The 22,500-nt window shown below is 51.2% G+C and overlaps 1 protein-coding gene across 1 annotated transcript in view; it reads right to left on the reverse strand.

Moving 5' to 3' along the window:
• thsd7ba (thrombospondin, type I, domain containing 7Ba) overlaps positions 1-22,500 on the reverse strand; it is a 116,254-nt gene that overhangs the window by 39,298 nt on the left and 54,456 nt on the right. Inside the window, exons 10-15 of the mRNA XM_030343939.1 lie at positions 19,349-19,464; positions 17,494-17,626; positions 15,982-16,085; positions 9,713-9,907; positions 4,240-4,509; positions 409-587 (exon numbers count right to left, since the gene is read on the reverse strand). Of these exons, the coding sequence (XP_030199799.1) occupies positions 409-587; positions 4,240-4,509; positions 9,713-9,907; positions 15,982-16,085; positions 17,494-17,626; positions 19,349-19,464 (997 nt within the window). The remainder of the gene's footprint in view (positions 1-408; positions 588-4,239; positions 4,510-9,712; positions 9,908-15,981; positions 16,086-17,493; positions 17,627-19,348; positions 19,465-22,500) is intronic.

Below are 22,500 nucleotides of genomic sequence, written 5' to 3' on the forward strand. Positions count from 1 at the left end.
TCGTCCAGCGAACCGTCGGCAGCCAGCCGTCATCACTCCCATTGTTGTTTTGGGATAAATAAAGTAGTGTGCTGCACTAGCTTCTCTCTGCTTCCTCTGGTGACGGCTCGAAACTACCTGGCACTTCTCCGCCTATCCCCCTCCCCTGGTTCTCCATGTCAGTGCTGGGGAGCTTCGGTATTGGCTATACCGTGGCTGTGCTGGTGCGCCTCTGACTGGCTGTTCACCTGGCTCCCTCACCCGGTTCTTCATGTCTGGTTCTTCATGTCTCAGCCTGGTGAGTGTCTGACTGGCTGTACCGGCGGTACACCTCGCCCCCCTCACCCGGTTCTTCATGTCTGGTTCTTCATGTCTCAGCCTGGTGAGTGTCTGACTGGCTGTACCGGCGGTACACCTCGCCCCCCTCACCTGGTTCTTCATGTCCAGCTTGGGGCAGGGCCGGCCGCCGTTGAAGGCCTTCTCGCGGAGCCACTTGGACCTGGTCTTCAGGCCCCCGCCACAGGGGGCGCTGCAGGCCGTCCACGCCGTCCAGGCGCTCAGCTTGCAGTCCAGGGGGCACGGGACGTGGCACACCTCCGTCTCGTAGCCTGGGAGGAAAAAGAAAGAGCCAAAGAATGAACGACAGCCCGCACAGCGTGTGTACGTAGGAGGGCGTCGTGGGGGGTATCTGCCTCCATGCTGGCTCAGGACCAGGGTGCCATTAATAACGCCGGAGATACTCCCCGGTCCCACCTCTGCCAGACCTGTGACTCTGCGGCGGCGGCGGCGGCGGCGGCGGGGCGGGGCGAGCGAGGCGGGCCGTTAATCTGACTAATGACTCTCCCCTCGTTCCACAACTGAGCATCGTGCGACGGCGCCAAACCCGACAGAGTCAAACTGTTCGGGAGGCAGGGCTATTTCTCTTCGCAGCTGTGCGCCCGGGCGTTTAGTTTTTTGTGGTTTTCTGGGAGTGAGAGGCGGGGGAGAGGGTTGGGGGGGTGACTCTCTGAGGTCAATGTTTTCTAAACTCCCCGTTTGACTTACAAAAGACAGAGTTTAACAGTGGTCGTGGGCAGTTATGCAACGAGGGCCCTGTTGTTCGCAAGAGCGTATTGAACCTCTCTTCAAAGCACGGTTTGGTCTTAAGACGGTCTGTCTTCGCGATGCAAAGATAAGGGTTTCCTCTCCGTCTAAACTTAGAAACGGTTGTACAGGAGATGTTTGAAGACAACCGCTCCTCGCCTAGACAGAGTCTCTGGCCGAAGCGTTGTGAAGTCGTTGCTTGGCTACGATGTCACCCCCCGTCAGCCTATGAAAAGCGAGGGGGAGGTTTCGTATGATAATACATCTCTGACATCCTAAACTGGGCCGTGCTGTTTCTACTTGAACAACTTCAAGAAATCGGTCAGGAATCTAAACCAGGAACCTGATCCCACTCTGGGCTGATGGGGCAGTTCAGGTTCAAAGTTCAAGTTCAAAGGTGGATATCAAGCAATATTATCAACATTTGGCTGAGGATATGTGGAGACATATTCACACCCAATCTCAGAAACGATACCAAACAAAAATAAAAGACCCACCCCCAGGACTAAACAGGCTGAGACGATTGTGAACGAGTTTTGGAAACAGATGAGATTTATACGATTGTCAGGTAGAATCTAAATTTAAAAATTACCTTACTATTTGAGCGGAATATAATATAATATTCAGCAGTGTAAAATGTGGATCAAATGTTTGAGCACATTGTTCAGGACTCCTGTCTGTTGGCAGAAGATTGTTGGTAACGGCTTGTCGAATAAAACGAGAGAGCCACTGTTGGCAGATATATTTTAGCATCATAAATGTAGCTTTTTATTAGTATTAACACATTTTCATCAACTTTACCCTACTTCATGCAAAAAATCTAAAAATATTAGAAACACAGTATGGTTTTGAGAAGTGGGGGAGAGGTGTAAATACAATTTTTGGTGACTGACAGGGGGGCCGAGCAGGAATGCTTCACTTTAACGATACAACAGCTCTTGCTAGCGCTAGGTGTAATGCCTCGTTATTACGCCTCTCTCACATTACTGTTTGCGCTTAGCAAAACCACAGGGCTCCTCTTGGGTTTACCTCTCACTTATGGCACTTAAAGTTATTCAAAGGCCGTGATGTAGATATATTCAGTTTTATGGCAGAGCAAAGAGAATAAAAAGAGAGGAAAGTACGCCTTTGAAAAGACCAGAAATTAGCAGACATCATTTCCCAGTTGAATGACTAAATTGCTATGACTTTCCATTCATTCCGAGACTTGCTCATTGCGTTAACTTGAATAGGCGCATCATGAATAGATAATCTGAACTGCACGAAATATAATGGAATTTGGGTCAGGAATTTATTTTGGGATCCAATCATTTCCAGCGTGTATCAGACATTTGAACAGAGGAGGAGAGCGGACCAAATTTTAGGGCAAAAACCTTCTCACAGAAAGCAGGGTCGCAGTTGAGGTTTTTGATTTGCTAATATGAATTTTAAGTATGTTTTGTTCAGCAAGTCAAATTAAATCACAACTCTTTGAAACAATCAGAAACACTGATTGTCTTTCACCAGAGATTATCAAGTCCCTGTGTGAGTGCTGTGATTAAGATAAAGCAGAAACCAAACTGAAGAAAATAAAATGGATTCCAACATGAATATGGGCATCACAAAATGACATTGTCATCCTTCAAAATGTAATAAATGATGACTTCTATCTATATATTGTTTGACCTGTGCTAACCATACTAATCTTATCCACGGTGAGTCTTTCTCATTTGAGCAAAGTGGGCTGTTTATTGTCCACCAGGTTTATATTGGCAGCCGAGCAAAAAGTAAATAAGTTTACATTATAATACAACTATTTGGGTTCTTTATTGGGTTCCTGGACTTATACTTTCCCTGTTGTAATGAAATACAAGTTGTAATGAAATTCATTTAAATTGCTTTATGCCAGAGCAATTTCCTTCTTTACTTTTTGTTGAGATTATAGAACAAACAATGTCATCAAACAGCCATAATGATGTAACGGCTATAACATGCTGGATCAACCCTGCTAGAACTGCCCTACGACCGAACTGCATGTGAAACCACTGAAGTGTTTACTTTATATCGCCATAAACTCCAGTGCGTGGTGGTCCACAGGTCAGAGAGTGACAAAGAACATGTGCTACGTTTCTAAACGTTTCAGCCACGTTTTTCCATTCCAGAGAATGATATCTGAAAACAAAGCCTTCATTTCTGCTTTTACCCAAATCTAAATTGACATCAAACATGTGATCATGGTCTGGTACATCCCAGTGTAATAGGAGTTCTGTCGACCTCCACCATCAGCATTACGTAGGTTAAACAGGGGGCATAGGAAGATGGTAATGACTCCAGCGCTGCAGCTACAAAAAGATGCACTACAGGAATGATCAATGCAGGAAATAATTAAACCTGAGCATCGTTGTTACGTGCTCTGATGAGAGTTTAGCACAGTTCTGAACAACAACAATACCCTGGGTTTCATTAAGCACTCGTCAGTAATCCCATAATTGTCTTCTTTCACACATTTCAGATATCCTACGCAAAAACCAATGCCTGGGATGCTTGTGGTGAAGCCCGCTAACACTCTGAAATCAACCCTGTTTAACTTTTCTACTGCCGCTGTTTACTCCATTAGAACGTGTTTAATACGATTAATAAATAATATTGACTCAGGGCCCAGCCTTGAGCCGATCCCTCCATCGATAAATAATTGTATTCTGGTCCACCTTCCCCAAACCCACCCCCACTACTCTGGGAAAAGCTTAGCCGACGTCGTCCTTTAAACGATACAGCTATAACTGTAGCCCCGATTCATTGCATCTCTTGCAGACCAATGCGTGCATTGTCGTTGAACCCATTACACACTCATCCGCTCCCGTACGAGCGTGTGCTTTACACGGAGGGGTGCTGCTGCTGGGGGGTAAACGGTAAATGGACTGCATTTATAAAGCGCTTTTCTAACCGGTGACCACTCAAAGCGCTTTGCAATATTGCCGACGATTCACCCGTTCATGCACACGTTCACACACCTGCGGCGGAGTCAAACCGTGCAAGACGACCGACAGCCGGCTCGTCAGGAGCAGTGAGGGTGAGGTCTCTCGCTCAGGGTCACCTCGACCGACACTCGAACTAGCAACCTTACGGTTACCAGCCGACCCCGCTCGACCTCCTGAGCCTCACGTCGCCCTAGTTGGGGAGTTGGGTTGAATCCCGTACCTGAGTGTGTGCAGAGCGTGGGGTCCACCAGGCGCCCGCTGCGGTCCACGCAGGCCAGGGCCTTAAAGCGGAGTCCGGGGCCGCACTCCTTCCTCCGGTTGTACCGGCCCCAGCCCCGCAGGGCCCCGGGCGGGGCCGTGGGGACCGGCAGCACGCAGGCCGACCAGTTGCCGTGCGGCTGGGACAGGAAGTCGTCGCAAGGGCAGTCCTCCGTCTCCGCCAGCGGGAACGCCGTCTCCTTCAGGCAGCGGTCCTTCTTCTTGCTCCGGCCTGGGAACGCCGAGAAGCAAACAACGACAACAACGACAGCGGTCACGACAAAGGAAGCGATCAAGGGCGACGCACGCTGTGACGGAGCCGCAATGGATGCTATCGAGTGAGGGGGCGAGAAGTACTTTTGGTCGGATCCAAACGTTTGTTGCCGAACAGAAGTGGCTGCCAAACTCCGAGCCAAGGGAGGACGGATGAAGCAGCCGCCAGATATAATATATAATTATATGATATGATAACAGGGACAATATACCATTGAACATTATTGTTTGCTTACCGCCCGTTAAGCATTATCCAATATGTTCAGAGGAAATTACTTTCATTAATTAGAAAAGCGTTTATATCGCGCTGCATGATTAAAAGCAGGTTTCGTTTCGGAGTTAATGAAAGGCAACGGGGGCGTGTTAAAAATAAGCATTGAACAACGAAACATTCCAAATGTGAAAGAATTGCAGTTAGTCGCTTCTTCCTGGTTTACAGATCTAGAAGACCCTCCGTGCTTTGGGTTCCCTCCCCTGAGTGCTACACCTCTGCAGAGGGGGATTCGAGTCATCGGTATGTGGCTCTCGCAATCCTCAGCGGAGTTCGTTTGACATGTGAGCAACGCGAAAGTGAAGAAGTTTGAAGGTAGATAATTGTTTTTTCTGGGTCAGTGGCGGTGGCAGACATCTTGCAGAAAATGGACAGAAGGAGAAACTTGATTTCGAACTGAGAAAGGAACCGCTTTAGGGATTTCTGTGGATTCTTCGTCTGTGGGCGGCAAAAACGGTTTGGCGAGAGGCACGCTGGTCTCGAAGCAGGCTGAGAGGCGTGGGGGTGGGGGGGGGGGTTTGGCGGCTCCAGCGACCGCGGCGGGGATCGAGCTTAGGGATGGAGGGGTGAGGGGGTGTGAGGGTGGTGGTGGGGTTGGAGATGGGGTTCAGAGGCACATTCATCACAGCTGGAATCTGCCGGTTTCCTTTGGAGAAAAGAAAACAAGTCACACAGGACTGTTTTTCTTCCTCCCCCCTGCCCCCCCCCCCCCCCGGCAGAGAAGCAGGGTGATCATTACAGCTGATGCTTGCAGTGCTCATAGGCAGTCATGGTCTTGCTTTCAAAAGAAGTACGGAGAGAGGATGAGAGAATAAGCGAGAGAAGCGGGGGCGGGGGTGAGGGGGAGGGGGAGGAGGGGGAGGAGGGGGGGGGGGCAGGGGTATTCCATGCGTCCGAGCCCGTGGGCTAACCCTCTGCTCTTTGTAATCCAGGACGTGCGACTGTCCTACATCTCCTGATGAGAGGGAAGGCTTAGCCGGGCCCACTTGAGACCGCGCTCTGGCAGGGACATCGGGCCAGCGTGTTCTCGGGCCACATTAAGTGATGCCCGTAATTAGTCCTGTCCGTTGGGTCTGATAAGTATTCTGCTGGAAGTTAACAGGAGGAGAGCAAGGGATTGGGGTGGAGGGAGAAAAGGGAGGGGGGAGAGAGAGAGAGAGAGAGAGAGAGAGAGAGAGAGAGAGAGAGAGAGAGAGAGCGAGAGAGCGAGAGAGAGAGCGAGAGAGGGAGACAGAGAGAGAGAGAGAGAGAGAGAGAGAGAGAGAGAGAGAGAGAGAGAGAGAGAGAGAGAGAGAGAGAGAGAGAGAGAGAAAGAGAGAGAGAGAGAGAGAGAGAGAGAGAGAGAGAGAGAGAGAGAGAGAGAGAGAGAGAAAGAGAGGGAGACAGAGAGAGAGAGAGAGAGAGAGAGAGCGAGGGAGACAGAGAGAGAGAGAGAGAGAGAGAGAGAGAGAGAGAGAGAGAGAGAGAGAGAGAGAGAGAAAGAGAGAGAGAGAGAGAGAGAGAGAGGGGGACAGAGAGAGAGAGAGAGAGAGAGAGAGAGAGAGAGAGAGAGAGAGAGAGAAAGAGAGAGAGAGAGAAAGAGAGCGAGAGCGAGGGAGAGAGGGACTGTGTTTCTCTTAGGAAAGGACAGTGTTAACAGCGTCCTCTTGTTGATGTCGGACAGACGCGAGTACGACAGGTGGTCCACTATTACTATTTTTCTGTTTCATATTCCACTGGCAAGCAATCTGGGTTTTGCATGGCTGGGATGTGCCGATCTTGTGTGATGATCTACACAAGATAAATGTTTTGGTTGCGCTCGGCGTGTGCGGTTGTCGGGCGCGTGTTGCTTTGACACTGATGCGGATCTGCAGGAGAAAATCGTAGTTTTCAAATAAAACACGGCTACAGTCATGGGGTGCAAGGCGGAAGACTTTCACACTGCTTGGTAAGAGCATGGATTGGTGAGAGGATGTTAAATTCATGAAGAGCGTGACTGAACTCCAGAGTGGTCAGGGACTGGTGGGAGGAGATGACAACACGTTTGCGGGAGCGCCACAAAATCTTAACACCCTGACCCCGACCATCTCTTAATGGATGCAGCTCTATTTTCAGCGCTATATCTGACGATGAATCAGGGTGTACCTTATTACAGGAACAAAAAAGAGAAGAGGGAAGAGGGGATACAAACACGACTTTAAATGTGTTATACGGCAGTCGAAACACGCCCATTAAAAAGGTATTATAAAATAAAATAAATGATACAAATGTAATAAAAAAAACCTGTCCAAGGTGTTAGTTTAAGCCTTATTGGGGATTGGGTTGTCAAAAGCACCATCCCTGCCTTCACAAAAAGCCTGATTGATTACCGACTTTCTTTATCCAAGTTTGATATTCACCTGAAAATTGAAGGTGGACTTTACATTTGCCATTCAAAATCTCGGTTTCCAAATGGAGCCCTTATTGTTGTACGAGGTCACACGCCCACTGCCTGGGCATAAACGTATGGCTCGCAGTACAATCACGCCATCCGCAGAGTAAACAAATCATTGTGTAATTATCCTCATTATACACACCGTCACCTTTGTGAGAGAGAGAGAGAGAGAGAGAGAGAGAGAGAGAGAGAGAGAGAGAGAGAGAGAGAGAGAGAGAGAGAGAGCGAGAGAGCGAGAGAGCGAGAGAGAGAGAGAGAGAGAGAGAGAGAGAGAAAAACGGAGAAAAAGAGTGCGAGAGAGAGCGAGAGAGCGAGAGCGAGAGAGCGAGAGCGAGCGAGCGAGCGCGCCTTTCCTATGGCACACAGGTCGTCGCCGGGCGTCTTCCGACGCCCCACAGTGATTCCCTCTGAGCGCTCCATCTGTCGCCGCCTCTCAGCAGAAGGGCCTGATTGCAAACATCCCTCCACCGAGCGGGGACCCCGGCACCACCGCCGTGCCACCGGCTCCACCGTGGCAGGCTGCTCCAACCAGCTCTGGAGCCATTAGTCGCCTCACAGATTAGTCAATACACTGAGGGTTAGCTGTCCATCATATATATATATATTTATACACATACAAGGACATGTATATATGTATGTATATGAAGCTATGAGAAGCAGGTATTTGGTACAGTCGCAACTTGGCACGGCCTGCAAAACTCTGGTGAGATGCGTTTATTAGAATAAACGATGACTCGATGGGTCACTGGAGGATCAACGACGATGATGGCTAGCTGCGGGCCTTGTTCTGACGACGGCACTGCCTCCGCTCAGATCAGCTTTCCCCCCCCCCCCCCCCCCGACTGTGATATCCCCTCCCCCCCCCCCCAAACTGTGAGATCCTCTCCCGCCCGACGGTGATATCCCCTCCCCCCCCCCCCCCCCCCCCCACCCCCGACTGTGATATCCCCCCCCCCCCCCCAAACTGTGAGATCCCCTCCCCCTGACCGTGAGATCCACCTCAGCTCTCGTCTCCCATCTCGACGAGCGCCCACGTTTACCTTCAGCCCCGCGCGGGGGGGTCCCGGGGATTTTCAATCGTTGCCAATCAAGCTTCGCCCGCAAACGATCCATTCTGTTGTGCCCTGCCGGCGGCGTGCCGTCTCTGAATAGGAAAACAATCTCCTCATGATTGCAGATTGCGTTGATGGGGGTGCATTAGGGTGTGGGCTGTCCGTCAGTCTGCCCCCCCCCCCCCCCCCCCCTCTGTCCGTCTGTCTGTTCGATGGCTCAGCGAGGGAGGTCGGGAGTCGGGGAGGCGAGGGGGAGGGTGTGCATGAGTCACCTTTACACTTAGCTGCGCTGACTTTGGAACACAAGTGGACGCGTGCTATGGAGTCATTACCATAATCCCATTATTCTAAGAGCGCTGTATTTCAAACTCCCGCCTCGACGAAATGAAGCCGAGAGAACGCAGAAGTACTTCTCTTCATCGGCGTCACGACGGCTCTTTTTGCGTTTTAGATTTTTTCAATATGGCTTCCAGACGCAGGCGGCGACGCTTACGTATTCGGAACACCCAAAGAGTGCGTTTGTTTCGCTGAAGGGGTCTCTGGGGCGTGGCTAGGGGGTAGACGTGCGCGTGGAGACGGCCCCGGCCCAGCGTGCGCTGCCCGTCAGGCTTATTACAAGACGGCAGTAAAGCAACGGGGCCGGCTGTATGACTTGGTTATAAAACCGTTTCCGAGAGGATGACCGAATTATACCCGGGCTCTTATCTAACGCGTTGAAAACGCTTAGGGAGAAAAAACAACCCCGCAGCTATATTATAAACACAACACCGGGCATCAATCCAGTCCGTAATTAAATGACCGTAACCTACTGTGTACCATTAGTACCTTTACTAAACAACCCCCCCCCCCCCCCCCCCCCCCGAAGTGAGGCCATGCTGCAAGGCTGCATGTCTGGGTTTTTTATGAGCATTATAGATGGAGACGGGCTATGTTTACTACAGCCCCAACGGCAATATATAAAATATTCATGAAGACAAATAGTATCTAGCCCCGGTTGGAAACACAGCATGTAATTCAGACATTGTCATTGGTGCTGGAGAGAGAAATGCATTTCAAACTGCAGGTGGTGGTGGTGGTGAGGGCGCGCTAATTCAGACCTGACACGGTACTCCAGGGACCGCGGGAAATAGGAGGGAAAAAGCAAAACGGGAAAAAAGGTGCGCTGGGGGAAAAGGAGGAAGGAGGAGAGGGGGGAGGTGTCGGCGGGGATAATGTATGTCAGGCCAACGCCTGGGCGCTGTGCTCTGAGGATAGCGTTCCTGGAAGTAGAATAGATTAGTTCTTCCCTTTTATTCCGTCCCTTTGTGGTGCGACTGTAGTGGTGTTTGGGGACGACAGGAAACCTGGACCAAATATGGAAGTAGGTCGGGGCGAGGGGGGTGAGGAACGGAGCCGAGTCGATCCGGTCATCTGTACCGACCCGTACCTGAGGGGGACCGACGGCGAGTCCGGGAGCCGCCGCAGCCGGAGCAGTCGGAGAACTTGGACCAGGCGGTCAGGACGCAGTCGTCCCGGCAGGCCACGCGACACTCCCGGACCTGGGGCGGCGCCGGCCCCGCCCACCGCAGGCACGCCGCGATCGGCACCGCCTCCTCCTCCTCCTCGCTGCTGCAGCTGAGCCCTGGAGGACAAACACACACACACACACACACACACAGACACACACGTGCATTCCCACAACCACACACACACACACACACACACACATGCAGACCCAAAACCACACACACACAAACATGAAGACCCACAACCACAAACACACACAAGGGAGAATTGTCACACACACACACACACACACACACACACACACACACACACACACACACACACACACACACACACACACACACACACACACACACACACACAGGGGAGAGGTGTCAAACACACACACACACACAGACACACACACAGATCACACATCACTCTTATTAAAAATGATCACAAGCCAACCACCTCCTTTCACAGCAACCTCACAAGAAGCTCAGATCTCCAGCCAGAGAGAGGCTCAGCAGCTCCTACGGGCTGGTTATTACCGGATGATGAAACGATAATCAATAGCGCTGTAGCTCTGCAGAGGGGGTCCAGTGCATACTGTGACCAAGGGGGAGCACACAAATGGACGCAGTTCAGCTCCGTGGCCCCTTGTCTCCGGGCCCCCGCGCCACCTGCCTGCGCGGGGTCCGCTAGAAGGACCCCAGAACCCACAGGGAGAGGTGAGACAAAGTGCTCTCGCCTCCGCCTCCTCACAGCTTTTCGAGGTAGCCGCTGAACAACGCAGCGCGTCCGTCCGCCTCAGAGAGCCTCCGAGTGCAGCTCTGGCCGTTAATTATCCCGGAGCCCCGCTGTGGGCATCATTGCTGTTATATACCTCGACGTGAGCGGAGCTGAATGCTCGTTAATGAAGGCAACACGCTTGGAAGGGGAGACGCTACTTACGCTGACCGGACCCCCCCCCCCCCCGTCCCCCGTCTTCTCCTCAATCTCTGAGATTTTACAACGTCCTTTAACAAGTGCGGCGCGTTCGATACCCGCTGATTTTTTAACGCAGGGGGGGCCACTATTATCTTTTCCTTGAGAGGCAAGGTGGTAGGGTTTTAAATCATAATGATTGCGAGCCTCGCCTGATGGAAGGAGGAATCATTTCCCTAATTGCCGGCATTGACATTTTCCGAGTGTGCATTAGTGACGTTGGAGGGGGCGAAGGAGGAGGGGGGGGGAAATGTCACACAAAGAGAGACAGACACACCTAGCACCTCCGCCTCTAACATGGCTTCACCACAGCACAGGGAATCAAACCCGGAGTGGACCCTCTGGCGCCATGTTGAGTGCCCCCCCCCCCCCGACTCTCTCTACCCCTGCACCCCCTCCCAATTCAGCTGCCCCCCCCGCTCCCCCCTTTCTTTCTTTCTCTGCACCCCCACACACACACCCCCACACACACACACACACACACATCCCTCCCTCTGCTGCTGTTGAGAGAGGGGGGGGGGGGGGGGGGGGTCCATCGATCGACAAACATGCCTTTAACACAAACTATTGATTCCTATTTGACTTTTAGATTTCAGCCCTCTGACAGAAAAGCGCCAGGGTTATAAGAGCCCTCTGTGTGGGAGGGGGGCACAGCGCTGAGGGCTCTTAAAGGCACGGCGTTGGGTCAACAATAGCTGCCCTGTCAAAAACGCAATATTATGAACCACTGCTGTTCAAAGCTGGAGGCCAGTAATAAGGTTGTGCTTGATATCTCTGCGCCGCCCCCCCGTGCATATTGAACAGATAGCTCGTATGCGGCGGCCGCGGATATATTTAGCTCCACTCCACGTCCCAGACCTTGTGAATAAAACAATTTGGCTGAAAGTAAGAGGCTACATCCCTGCTTATTGATTTTTTCCGTAGTAATACAAAACACGAAAAAGAACGTGGCTTATCAAAAAGACCAGATCAGAAACGACAACTGTAACCCCGACAACGGAAGACTCGAGGGCTGCTCCCTTTTTCCCCGAACGCTGTTTAAAATTCGCACACACATTCCCATTCCCGGTCGCTCCCACCCCATTCGTCTGTGCCACCTATTCCCACGCTCAGTCTTTTTTTAGCAGGGTCCCCGCCGAGCGAACGCCAACAGCGGTGACATTCCGACTGCGGAATCAACGGGAGCTGGAACGTTTTTCAGCTCAATTTGTCTCCACCTCGCCGTGACCCAGCCGTCCGCACGCCAACGCGCTAATGATATCTCCCCTCGCTAAAATCATTCACATTTTGCTGTTGGTGTCGGGAACCCTGCCGTTGCCAGCCGAGATCGCGTTGATTATACTAATCTCAGAGGCGATGAAACACCACCACCACCACCGCCACCACCAGCGCCGCCACCACCACCACAACACCGCCACCACCATCACCACCACCTCCACAACCAACACCACCACCGCCACCACCAGCGCCGCCACCACCACCACAACACCGCCACCACCATCACCACCACCTCCACAACCAACACCACCACCACCACCACCAGCGCCGCCACCACCACCACAACACCGCCACCACCATCACCACCACCTCCACAACCAACACCACCACCGCCACCACCAGCGCCGCCACCACCACCACAACACCGCCACCACCATCACCACCACCTCCACAACCAACACCACCACCACCACCACCAGCGCCGCCACCACCACCACAACACCGCCACCACCATCACCACCACCTCCACAACCAACACCATCACCACAACCATCACCACAACCAACGCCACCACCACCACCACCTCCACAACCAACACCATCACCACAACCATCACCACCACCAACGCCGCCACCACCGCCGCCATCACCACCACCACCTCCACGACCAACACCACCACCATCACCACCACCACCACCACCACCACCACCACCACCACCACAACCATCACCACCACCATCACCACAACCAGCACCACAACCAGCACCACCACCCTTAGTTCTTTTATTTTCAAAGGAGCTTGTCACACTGGGCATCGGTTTGTGTTTGGCGGACGACACTAGCTCACAGGAGCCGTTCTGGACAAGGACAAGAGACAGCGTGCTTTTTTTAATCACGACTTTTGCTTCCTAATGACAGACTTGCTTCTTAATCAAGGCCACACACATGGCATGGAAACAGGCAGGAATCACGACTGCAGTGCTAGATAAGCTCGTGATTTTTCTTTTATCACAACAATTTGTCTTTTACTTCTCCGCTCAATAAATCCTGCCTGGAATCGGGCCTGATTGAATTTGCCCCTGGCCGTCAGACACTGCATATTATATTGTTGTCGGGCAAGCTTGGGCGAATATTGATTCGAGTTCATTTGAGCTCCTAAACAGATCTTTCTCACAGCCTAAATGAAATTAGTCAGTCAAGTAGCTCCCACTTGATCCTCATACCAAACAGAACTGGTTGTATTTTTCCAATATGCGGATAAACCACATTCACTATTAAGGCTGATGCAGCGTTGAGACGAGTACTCGCGACTTGCAAGATTCACTACCCTTGTGTCTTACGTGTGAAGTACAGCAAGGCACGTTATCTGATTCTGTTCGGCTTGACATGAACACAAACAGCTCATTCAGTATTCCATGCCGGTAAAATGCAATTATCTGGTGACGAGCGCACCCTTATACAATGTACACATAGAGAGAGGATAAAAAGGCAATGAAATCACACCAAGATCAGAGAAATGGTGCGTAGGCTCTCAACAAAACCCAGCTCAATCCCCTCTCATGTTCTTCTTTACAGTCTGGCCTGTAAGCTGGCCTATCGTGTCTCCGCCATGTTCGAGGTCAAAAGTTTATCCGGATACATGCGAGCGATGTAATCAGTGGAAAAAACCCACCTGCTCTGCCTATATTCCGCTGACTGTGTCTTTTAGAACTGGTTGCCATGGCGATGGTTCCCCTCCCTCTCATCCTTCCTAGCGGGCGGAACGACGGCTGAGCGTGTCTTTCCCGCTTTCGTGAAGCCATCGCGGACACATATATGACATGTATATATACAGACTTCGGATCGCTGCACCAGCAGCGTGACCCCCCTCCCCGACAAGGCACTGTCTCCAAGACCCCCTCCAGGACACCTTCACCCCCCCCCCCCCCCCCAACCCAACCCCACCCCATCCCACTCCTCCCCCGTACCGATCCCTGCCAAGGGTACAGTTGTATTCGGTCCAGCGAGTACAATTTACAGCCTATCCGGTCCTATTTATTCAGCCTTATGCTGATGAAGCAGCTGTCTGCTTGGCTGCCCCGTTCCCCGAGTCTGCCCGTCCGCGTCGCCCCGTGCTCAACATTTTTATTGCGGTGAGCCCGCCTTAACCGCCATCACACCTGGCCATCAGGGTGGGGGGGAGAGCTGGGTAAATAAAACAGTCGCTATCACTTAAGACCTGGAGGGATGTAAGGACTCCTCGCCGTTATTTAAGTAGAAAACGGCACAAAGCGGATTTCACTTTGTACAAATGCTAGGAGACGGCCGGCCATTTTCTCCATGGACAAAATAACCAATTTAAATGAGAGTATTATCAGAAATAGCACGCAGCAGATGAGTTTCATTTTGTCGAATGGTGTTTTCTTTATCAAGGAGAAAGTCAACTCGCATTTAAGTTGATGGCATTCCACTGCCCAATCGTTTCAAATGCAAAACTTGTTAACATTTAGCATAATTTCCCAAGCTCCGTACTTTCTGAAATGTCACAGGTATTTAGCTCAGCCCTCTTTTCAAATCATATTCAAATACTTAAGCTGTAAAGGTCAAAGAGGGGTGTTCCGAAACCTGGGCGCGAGCTACATACTTCTCAAGGAAAAAGTCACACAAACTCACTTGAGAAATGCTTTTCATAATTAGCCCGCGGCGCAAGAGCAGCGCAGCTCGGGCTAAGAGTAGCCGTTCTCCGAGCTACTCAGGGGGAGTGCCCACCGATGGCAGCCAGGGAAAAAACACATTCATTCCACATCGTTCCTCTTCGTAAATTAGCCGCAACAGCTAGTTTTCTACGATTTATAGGGACATTTTCTTTCCTCTGAAACGAGTCTGAAATGATCCAATTAACACTGAGGCATTTTAACGACCGTGAAACATTGGCTATAGGGCTGCTTTTGCCTTTACTGCGGGAGCAACAGGATTTGGGGAGACGGACAATATGGAGGCATGTGTACAGCTCGGTAGCAGGTCTACATCTGCAACGGAGCGCGTTTGATTCTAGACAAAGGACTTGTAGTGTCTAAATGACACTTGAGGCGATTCCGAACCACTGTGCAAATTTTTACGGCCGCAATGAATCTATACTATTTGCAGTTTGCGTCAGAGTGGTTGTTAAGTTGTTTTCGAATGGATGTGGTCGGTAGATGGTTCGTGTTCATTTGAGTAGATTTTCCCGGTTGTGACGCTATTCATCGGCTTCCAATTTGTCTGAGCTGTCTTTCTGCCTCTTTCGCTTACGCACTTACTCCCTCGCTCTCAATTGTTTCCCTCGCGCAACGTGCCCCTTTTTTTTTTTTTTCGGCTTCTGTGTGTGTAAGTGTGTGCCTTTACTCGTGTTGATGCCTGCCTTTTTAAAACACAGAGTTTGACATGCGGAGAGAGTGTGCAGAGTGCACACACACACACACACACACACACACACACACACACACACACACACACACACACACACACACACACACACACACACACACACACACACACACATAAGAAAGCACACATGCACACACACACACACACACACACACTGGAACTTATGGGTGGGTGGACAGGGGGAACGGGTTGGTGCGGTGAGTTAAACGTGCCCGGTTGTGTTCAGAAGGTTGGCGTCTTGGGGGTGTGAAAGCACATGCCCAGGCCGCATGCAGAAAGAGGGTCGCGACTACTAGTCTTTCCCTCTCCTGTCACAGTGAGCCGCTGCTGTCGGCGCACCCGACGCCTTCACTAACTAGAGACGAGTCGCGTGATGCAATCACCGCGCGGCACTCTGCCGACTCCAGCTGCTCCCGTCTGCTGACAACATTGGCAGCCCTCTTTATGTCGCCGGCGTTCTTAAAGAATCCCTTCCCAAAAAGAAGCATTCCCCGCTAAGTGACATCAGATAAGGACGGCAGCGTCACGCGTATGTGCCGGAAAGACAGAGGCGCGGAGACAGACAAGGAAAAGGAAAGGAAAGGGGGTATGGGCACTTGCCTCTCGTCTCCAGACCGTTTCCACACGGTTCCCCAGGGGCGGCCACGCCTTGCCGAACGGAACCGGGAACCAGCGTGCAGCTGTGCCACTTGCTCGTCTTCCACCTGTGAATATGAGGAGATAGATATTCACAACCATGGGTTTGATTCGATAGACAGCAGTGCAACAGACGGAACAGAGGCACCTAAAGGGTTCTGCAATCATATGAGATAAAGAACGGGACACGGCTGCGTGCTCTTAAGCGCTGCTAATTGATGCTAATTCCTGGTCACCGGTCAGCCAGTGTGGCATTAGGCCAGCATTCACCGTCCAGCGCCACAGAGTGACTGCTGCTTGATATACAAATGAGTAAATCGGTTCTGCGGTTTTGCCCATCGAGATGTCTGCAGTGGAATACCAATATCCACCGAAAATAGAACAGTGTTCTCTATGCTTTCCAAGGACGGAAAAAATAAAACCCACAACGGTTGCTGTTCGTCTGCCTCGGCTTCTGAAGATTGTTTTGGAGCTATAGGGTTTTAAAAATAGGGCCCACACAGGGCATACTGATTGGGCTCAGTGTGTTCCAAGTGTGCCCTGCATGCACCGCACGGAAATGGCATTGGGGTGCGGGTCCTGGCCCCCCGTGAGTCCCGCGGCTGGGGTTAACAGTGATGTGTAAATGTATGCGTGGGCGTGCGCTCCCCCGGCGCACGTGGATTGAGATTCAACAGGCAACACCGAGGCGTCGCGATACGTCAGTCTTGATGTGGTTGTTGGACTAACAGGATAAATCAATTTCGTTTTGGTTTAAGTGTAGCACCTGTGGAAAATAAATGCTGTGGGTTTTTTTAAGCAGGGATTGTGGTTTTAACCGTCTATACTCCACTAATGCCCGGTCGATCGTTAATAAGTACGGTGCATTTTATGTCATTAAAACTAATGGTTTGCGACACTGTATTGATGGAATCTTATCCCGTAATGCATTGATTGGTTTTCTACAGAATCATGATAAAATCGAAGTGCGGTTGAAGTGAGGTTCAACCCCACCTACAAACGTGCTTGTTTTTGTGTGTGTGTGTGTGTGTGTGTGTGTGTGTGTGTGTGTGTGTGTGTGTGTGTGTGTGTGTGTGTGTGTGTGTGTGTGTGTGTGTGTGTGTGATCATGAGAGTGAGAGTGAAAGTGAGAGAAAGTGGGTTTATGCCTGTGTCTTCACGGGTCTTGTCTTCACAGTGTGTGGGTGTGTATTTGTACGTGCATACATTTGTGTGTGTGTGTGTGTGTGTGTGTGTGTGTGTGTGTGTACATTAGTATGTGTGTGTGTTTGCGTGTGGTTGTGTATACATGGGTGTTTTTGTATATACATGTATGTCAGAGTTAGTGAGTGACTGTGCATATGTGTGCGTGTGTGTGTGTGTGTGCGTTTGTGCGTGTGTGCGCGCGTGCGTGCGTGTGCGGGTGTGTGCGTGCGTGTGCGGGTGTGTGCGTGCGCGTGCGTGTGCGCGTGTGTGTGTGTGTGTGCGTGTGTGTGACCTGTAGACTGGACACAAGGGAAGAGATTCACATTCTCTCTCTTCGTAGAGTGTGTCCGGACACTCCTGCCCGCCGTGGGCCGCTCTCCGGATCACTGTCCGGTATCGGGACTGCGTGGCCGCCGTGGCGTTCGCTGCGGGACAGAGGAACAAGAAGCTAACATGGCCGACAAATCGTCCGGGGGACGTCCACGACGGACCTCGGGAACACAACGAGAGCGAGATGTTTACGAGGACACGACACGCAGAAAACATAACCCATCTACAAAGACATAAAAATGAATAAACGCGTCAACAAAAGTTCTGCCGTTCCCGATTAAAAAAGCGTTCCCGATTGCGTTCACGTCCGAGCGGTTACGGCGGCGGAGTTGTCCTCCGGTGCGAAACCATCGGTCCAGACGTGCATCAAACTGTAATGGCTTCATTTGGCTCGGGTTCCAAGGCTCATTACACAACACTAATTACTGAACATTGAAAATGGGGCAATTAGGACAGTAATCACATCATCAGGGGACCGAATGGACTGGAGCATATTTACCGACGAGTTGGCCACACCAATCTACCCGTAAAACAATCGCGTGCCTTACTTGAAATTTGATTCGAGTTATATTTAAGGGAAATTGCCTCGTTGTTAGCCCGGAATTCAGTGCCAAGACTTCGTCGGCCAACTCGTAAGACAACTCTGAGTAAGTCTATTTTGACTTTCATTTTTAACCCTGTATCACCCCTTGTTATATACTGAAGAGCCCTTTAATGTGGTGGAAACCGTTTCAACATATTATTCATATCCATATCTATTTTCATAGCACAGGCCTCTCCATCTACCAGCGCCTGTGATGCCGCTCCTACTGTAGAACCTGTTCCTGATTTGGCTGCTGCTGCCGTAGCCACCGCCATCACTGTGATGAATGGGAATGTGCTTCGGTGGTCCACCAGGATTTGCAGTTGGCCTATCCCACCCCTCTACCCAGCTGCCTACTCCTGCGGTCAGTCTGCCGCCGTAGTGGCGTCCGGTGCTGAGTGCAACTCCTCATGCGTATTAATGACAACCTCTGTGTGAATGCATGAGCCGTGTTCGGCCCGGAGCGACCCTGTTCGTTGATAGCGGGTTCCCGCTGAGCTGCTGGCGGGATAAAATGCCCTTCTATGCGTCTTGTTTGCGTCCTCATTCCAGTGCTTCTCCCGCCGCACAGTCCACAGTTGTTACCCCCCCCACCCCTCCCTGCTGTGATAACGTCTTTCCTATTCATATCGTTATGTTCCCTTGCTGTGTAATGCCTGTCTATCTGCCACCGTGTTTATTCCTCACCGATACTAAAGGGAGGCATTCTGTTGATGTTTCTCTCGAGCCTTTCTCCTTTAGTTCTCAGGAGCTCAGGGTTCTGGGAGGATTGTCGTGCACTTCAGACTCGGATGGTGGCCTTGTGCGGTCTTACCTTAAGGGTTCTTAAGAATAAGGAGCACACATCAAACTTATTGCCCGATAACAAGAATTTGTAAATATAACAGTTTATTATAGGTTTAATTGACCGCTGTTATTTGATTGATTCCTTTCCAAAAAGAAAAAGGAAAAGCGACAGCTGTGTGGCCACAGCATAGCGACCTTGCCTTCACTCCCCACAGTGAGCAGTACGTAAAAACTGTCCTTTTGTTTGTTCTCAAACGATACTGGTTAGTCTGTCTCACGGCGTCAACCCCCTTTCACAATGCAGGTACCTCCAAAAACAAAGCTTCCTAAATTGGCATCATCTTTAGGAAAAACCCTCGACTCTTGAGACCCAGCCCTCGACTCAAACCAACAGGAGGATTACCCGGAAATCTTTGCCATTGTGCATACAGGTCTGCTGCGTGGTCACCTTGTGTGCAGTGGGTGGGGCAGGCTGTCCATTCGCTGAAGGGCGTCACGACGCAGTCTCTCCTACAGGGCAGCACACACGGTCGCAGGGTATCTGGCCGAGCAGAGTCCGGACACCTGAAGGATCAGACAAACAGAGTTGGTGAAATGGTCTCTTTCCTCCCCGGGAGCGACCCGGTGATAAGTGGCCTGACACGGGTCGGTAACAGCGCCAGGCGTGGGGAGAAACAACCAGCCTGTCCTTGAGTTCACACGTCTCCTCCAGGTCCGGGAACCACATGACGGATTGCAACATCGCCCCTTGATGCTCTGCGTGTGTTTGTGAAATTTGGAAAATTGACAAATATTTGCAGTTAAATGTTTCTCGCTGCTTTTCTATTCCTTCTCTGAGACCTCAAGCTGCTCAGAGAAAAAAAAAAGAAAAAGGCGAGAAAAGACAAAGGTTCGTCCGGCTAGTTGGGGACCACTGTTTTATGCATCATATAATACCCAGCGGGGGGTTGGTGAATACTAATTAGCTTCGTTAGTATTCATTAACAGGCAATGTCTTTCAAGGATGCCACACCTTGGCACAGTCTCCCCTGATTACAATCTAAATAATAAAACACTCTTCAGTCTTTTCAAACAGAAACAAAATGAAATTCAACAACACACGCCACACGCGCTGTTTGCCGACGTCCAACAGAGCGCATCGTGGCGTGGAGGAGCTGCTCCGTTCGTGGCGCCCGACGCCACAAAGTCAAAGTGGACCGTGCGTGTGTGATGTGGTGCTGCGCCCCTCACAGGGGTGGTTGTGTGGAGCTGTTTCAGAGCGGGGGTGTGGTCGCGTGGTACTCGACCGTCCCCAGGGTGAGGGTACAAAGTATCCCTGGTGGTCGCCAAGGAGACGTGATGCAGGAGCAGAATCAATCAAAGTCTGGGCGCGCTGGTTGTCTAATTAGAGCCCAGAACGGCGAGGGGGCAAGCGGACCGGCGGGCAGATGGATCACCTCCTCGGGTGCCAAGGACGCCATTACAAAGGCGGTCACCGTCGCATCTCCCAGATCAACTTCGCTTGAAGAAAAAAAAAAAAATAACCAAAGCCATCGTTTATTTGACATGCCCACTCCGCAGACCATAATAAGTCCCCACGGTGGTGTCTCGAATTTCATCCATTATCAGCTCTGAGAGGGCTGGGTTTAAGGGGAGGCTATGCAAAAATCTAACGCTGTTATGCGCTTTGATGTCCTCTCATGAATGAGAGCCCCGGTACGTGTCTCACTATCACACACACACACACACACACACAAACACACTCGCACAGACACTCAAACTCCCACACACAGACACAAACACACTCGCACACACTCTCAAACTCACACACACAGACACAGACCCACTCACGCAGACACACACACATGCACAGACACAGGCATACGCACACGCACATAGACACACACGCACACACACACACACACACACACACACACATTGCACACAGTCCCCATCCCTCACACTTCAGTTTCCTTCCTTCTCAGTGGTGGGCAGAGACTTCGCTCCCCCCTACAACCTGATTTGAGCATCTCATCCATAGCCCACCCACCACCCACCAACCCCCCCGCAGCGTAGGATCCCATATCCTCTCCCGCCGCGGGAGAAGCCCAACTCGGCCAACCCTGGGATCAAAGTGCTGCTTCTTGGGCGAGGGTGGGTAAGGGACATGAGACTCAAGCCTCCCTCCGAGTATTATTCACAGCTTGTCACTACCTCCCCCTCAAGCCCCCCCCCCTTCCCCCTCGCCACCAACCGCGACTTCACACCTCCATCACCACCACCACCACCACCACCCACACCACCGGCGCCAGCCGCCAGCACCCGTCACGCGAGCCAGGGGACACGGTTGAGAACTGGAAGGGGAAATGTATTCTGTGAGCTGCTCGTCGCGGAGCCGGGGTGGAAGGGGTTGAGCGCTAGGACCCGGGCTATTGCGCTCTTCGGGCTAATGATGATGGATGAGCCGGGAGCGTTTACGATGATTATAGTTGCATCGTTTTTATCACGTTAGGAATGCCGCAAGTGCGCTTGTTTGCACCGAACACGGTCATGTAACACAGTGTAATCAGCGGATGTACTGTAAGTGCTACCGTTTTCATCGTAAAACTGTCTTTTATTTTTAATGCAATGTCTGAACAATACAGAAAAGAACAATTGTGTTCTTTCAACTTTCCACCCGGTAGATTCCAAATACGACAAACTAATTAAAACCCAATGCAGTCAAAGAAAACAAGAAACAAGAAGAACCGGAAACCGGTCCACCCCTGACTCTTATAGCGTGAGTCGAAGGCTGTTGTTGCTAGGCAATGCATGTACACCAGCAGGCAGTGGCTGCAGAGTGACCTGACCTCCACACAACATCAATACCATCTCGGGAGTCCTCCTCCTCAGGTGAGAGCTGTTTAGAAAGAGGTCACTTTAGTGGGCCCACAAAACCTTGCGGCAAAGTCTGGCTCGGAAAAACAAAACAACAAAGCAGAAGTCCCGGGAAAAAACTAACAACGCACACCGGTACGAATTCAGAAGACCCCCACGTGGTCCATTACCTTCCCTCCTACAGCACCGGACGCCAGAGTGTGTGTAGCGTGTCTCCAGAGTGTTAATCATACCCGATCAGCTCGGATACGTCAACTCTCAGGTCTGTTTCCCAGGGCAAACGCACACTTGTGACTCACTAGAAACTTACTCTGTGGCTATGATGAATAGCGACGCACAAGCTGTGTGTGTGTGTGTGTATGTGTGTATGATACCGTAAAAGCTATTTTATTAGGGGCGCACTGTGAGAAGGTCTACATCTGCTGGTAGTGCACAAACGACAGCCCTATGGGGGAATTGGGCCACAGCGGAGGAGGTAACAACACACACACACACACACACACACACACGCACGGACGCACACAAACACCTCTCCATGATCAACTTTATTGCGCTGTCAATAATACATTGGCTTGAGCAGGACAAACCACCTGAATTATTTACAAAAGGGGACCTTCCTAGTGATCGCTATAACATCGTTAGAGCAGAGAGTGCAGGAGCCTTCAGCACAGTTTGATATTGTTCAGCTGGAAGAGGAGAATATAATGGCGGCGTAAACAAACTAGGAAAGGAACACGGGCAAGG

This window comes from Gadus morhua, chromosome 20 (genome assembly GCF_902167405.1).
Source record: "Gadus morhua chromosome 20, gadMor3.0, whole genome shotgun sequence".
In the NCBI taxonomy this organism is placed as follows: Eukaryota; Metazoa; Chordata; class Actinopteri; order Gadiformes; family Gadidae; genus Gadus; species Gadus morhua.